At 40.9% G+C, this 2500-nt stretch overlaps 1 protein-coding gene across 1 annotated transcript in view; it reads right to left on the bottom strand.

The window, feature by feature from the left end:
- Window positions 1–258: 258 nt before the first annotated feature.
- Window positions 259–2500, bottom strand: part of LOC310957443 (uncharacterized protein) — a 3289-nt gene continuing 1047 nt past the window's right edge. Inside the window, exons 2-4 of the mRNA XM_083928004.1 lie at window positions 2124–2289; window positions 1832–2010; window positions 259–1646 (exon numbers count right to left, since the gene is read on the bottom strand). Coding sequence (XP_083784130.1) covers window positions 1263–1646; window positions 1832–2010; window positions 2124–2289 — 729 coding nt within the window. The 3' untranslated portion in view covers window positions 259–1262. The remainder of the gene's footprint in view (window positions 1647–1831; window positions 2011–2123; window positions 2290–2500) is intronic.

Here is a 2500-nt window from a genome sequence, read left to right as displayed (position 1 = left end):
GTAAAGATAACTTGGACACACACCAACTGATAAACCAGTGTGGCTATTTAGTTACTTCAGTCGTATATTAAAGGAGACTTAGGGTTGTTAGTTAGGGTTTTTCGTTAACCAGTGTTGACTTGGTAACAGTGCTGTTTGTTACTGTGAGCTGCCTGATATGAAGCACAGACCTACACTCAGTATACCTCAAATGCACACACAATCAAAAAAAAATACAGGTTATTCTTTTGAATCACTTTATTCTCTCGCAGTACAAGCGTTGTTTAGGCTTTTAAATGCCATGTGACTAACTGTGACTAGCCCAAGCTTCTTTTCTTCTTTTTTTAAATACCTTTTAAATAACTACAACTGCACTGCAAGTCTGAACACTTCAAGCCACAAATTTACAATCTATTTATTGTAAAAAATCACACCACTGGGATGTTTAGGGTTTACCTTCATTTCCCTGTGGAACATCTCTGAGGGTGAGCTCCCTTTTTACATTGTGTCATTCATCCCCAAAAAACAGTAAAGGTTTCAGTTAGACAAATGTGATCAAAATAGGCTACATGGATTTAAGGAAGCCAACCCGAATGTTGACAGCATTAATGATTTGTAGAAGAGGTTCATTCAAACAACACAGTTTGAGCCCAAATCCCACCAAATTATAATTATACGCAAACATCTTCGTAGAAACTCACTTTTATCCCAGTTATCTGCTACTGTTCGACATAAATGCAGTGAAACGATAAATCCTTCGGGTGAATTCTAACAAAAAAATAAAGCTTGCATAATGTGAAAAAAGCTGTATATTCCCCCAAAGTCTCTTCTAAGAACTTGAGTTTCAAATTCAAATATATATAATTATTTTCATTCTTTTAAGGAATTGCGTTTATTGGAGTGTCACATTTATGGAAGTCTTTACTGTATTTTTATCTACGTTTATATTTTAGCAACAAAACTTTGCTTTTTGTGCTTAAAAAATAAAAGCTTCTCTCCCTGTATACTGGAGTTCAGCATCTTCATGGTACGAATCGACATAAGCATAACTGTGAGGCTAACTGCCAGCCCCAGGCATCTCGCATCAGTCTAGCAAAGCCATGACTTTGGTGGTGCAGATCACAAGCACAGACCGGTGACAGTCCAAAGAGTCTCTGTCAACAAAGCATACGTTTACGTTAAAGCCTAATGTGCCCGTCTTCTGTGTTGAAGTCACGCCTGCAGAAACCACATATTCTGTACAGTCTTCCCTTGGTTCGAGTCAGTCATGCAAACGGGCACGCTTAGGACAAAACACCTATGAGTTCCTCCTCATCATTGTCCCCAACACCTTCTGTGGGACTGTCACAGGTGGCCATGAGCCCCAGGCTCAGCTCTGCCAGCTCCTCGCAGCTCATGTCAGTCGTCACCATGATCTTAGTCTCCAAGCGGTTACATAGAGTCCTGTAGGAGGGCAAGGGGTACCCAAGCTCTCTCAAGTACTCGTAGCCTTTTGTGCCAACCGCACAGCGGATCTCTCGGGCCTTCAGGATTGTCTCTGGAGACCAGACGGCGCGTCTGGAGCGTTTGGTGAGGGACAGGGCACGAATCTGATCCTCGTACAGAAAGTTGTGGAGACCCTTCGCGATCCGGTCGAGACGATAAAGCCTCTTCTTCATCTCCTCTGCCTGGTAGAGAAGAAAACGGTTTATGCATTCAAATTTTTGAAAACTGGCAACTGCCCACATTAAAGTTATACAACTAGAGGATATAAGCGCACAAAAGTTAGAACAGTAGATCCAGCATAAACATTTGTAATACTTTTCTTTTCACCAGAGAGTTATTCATTGAAAGAAACACAGAGCCATCCAACCTCCTTCTGTAGCCTTGCAGTGTGCTGCATCTCCTGCTCCAGCTTTTTCTTGAGGAGATGACAATGTTTGCAGGGCTGCTGGTACTCCACATTCCTGTCTGCATCCTCCTCCTCCTCCCCTAGGCCGGGCTGAGGGTTGCGTGCATAACCGTGGTCCCCAAAATCCAGCTCCTTCTCCACTAGAGACAACAAAGCAATTCCCAACTTGTATTGCATTTTTTTAATGTCTTTGCACAAGTATGCAATACCATCACAAGAACTGGAATTCATCCTTTTTTTATTGCTCATTTACCTTGTTCGAGTTTCGTGGGCAGCAAGATGTACTGAGTAACGTTCGTGGCTGATGGGTAAGGACGGTGTCCAACACTGAACAGAGTGGGGATGGCATTGGGCTTCAGCTTCTTTCCCCCTGCTGGAGACCTCGCTATATCCTCAAACTGGCTCGGCTCAAAATGGTCCTTTGTGGATAGAGTAGAATAGAATGGACCTTATTGATCACGTTACAGCAGCTCAAATTACATAAAAAGTATAGCATAAAGAAAGTCTCTCTTTATCTTAAATTACAATCATATATTATAAATATATATATATATATATATATATATATATATATATATATATATATAAAAAGTTAGAGTAGAAAAAAAGTATAAAACATAAAATAAAAGT

Source organism: Echiichthys vipera (genome assembly GCF_963691815.1).
Source record: "Echiichthys vipera genome assembly, chromosome: 15".
Taxonomy (NCBI): domain Eukaryota; kingdom Metazoa; phylum Chordata; class Actinopteri; order Perciformes; family Trachinidae; genus Echiichthys; species Echiichthys vipera.
This window is presented reverse-complemented; position numbering and strand designations above follow the sequence as displayed.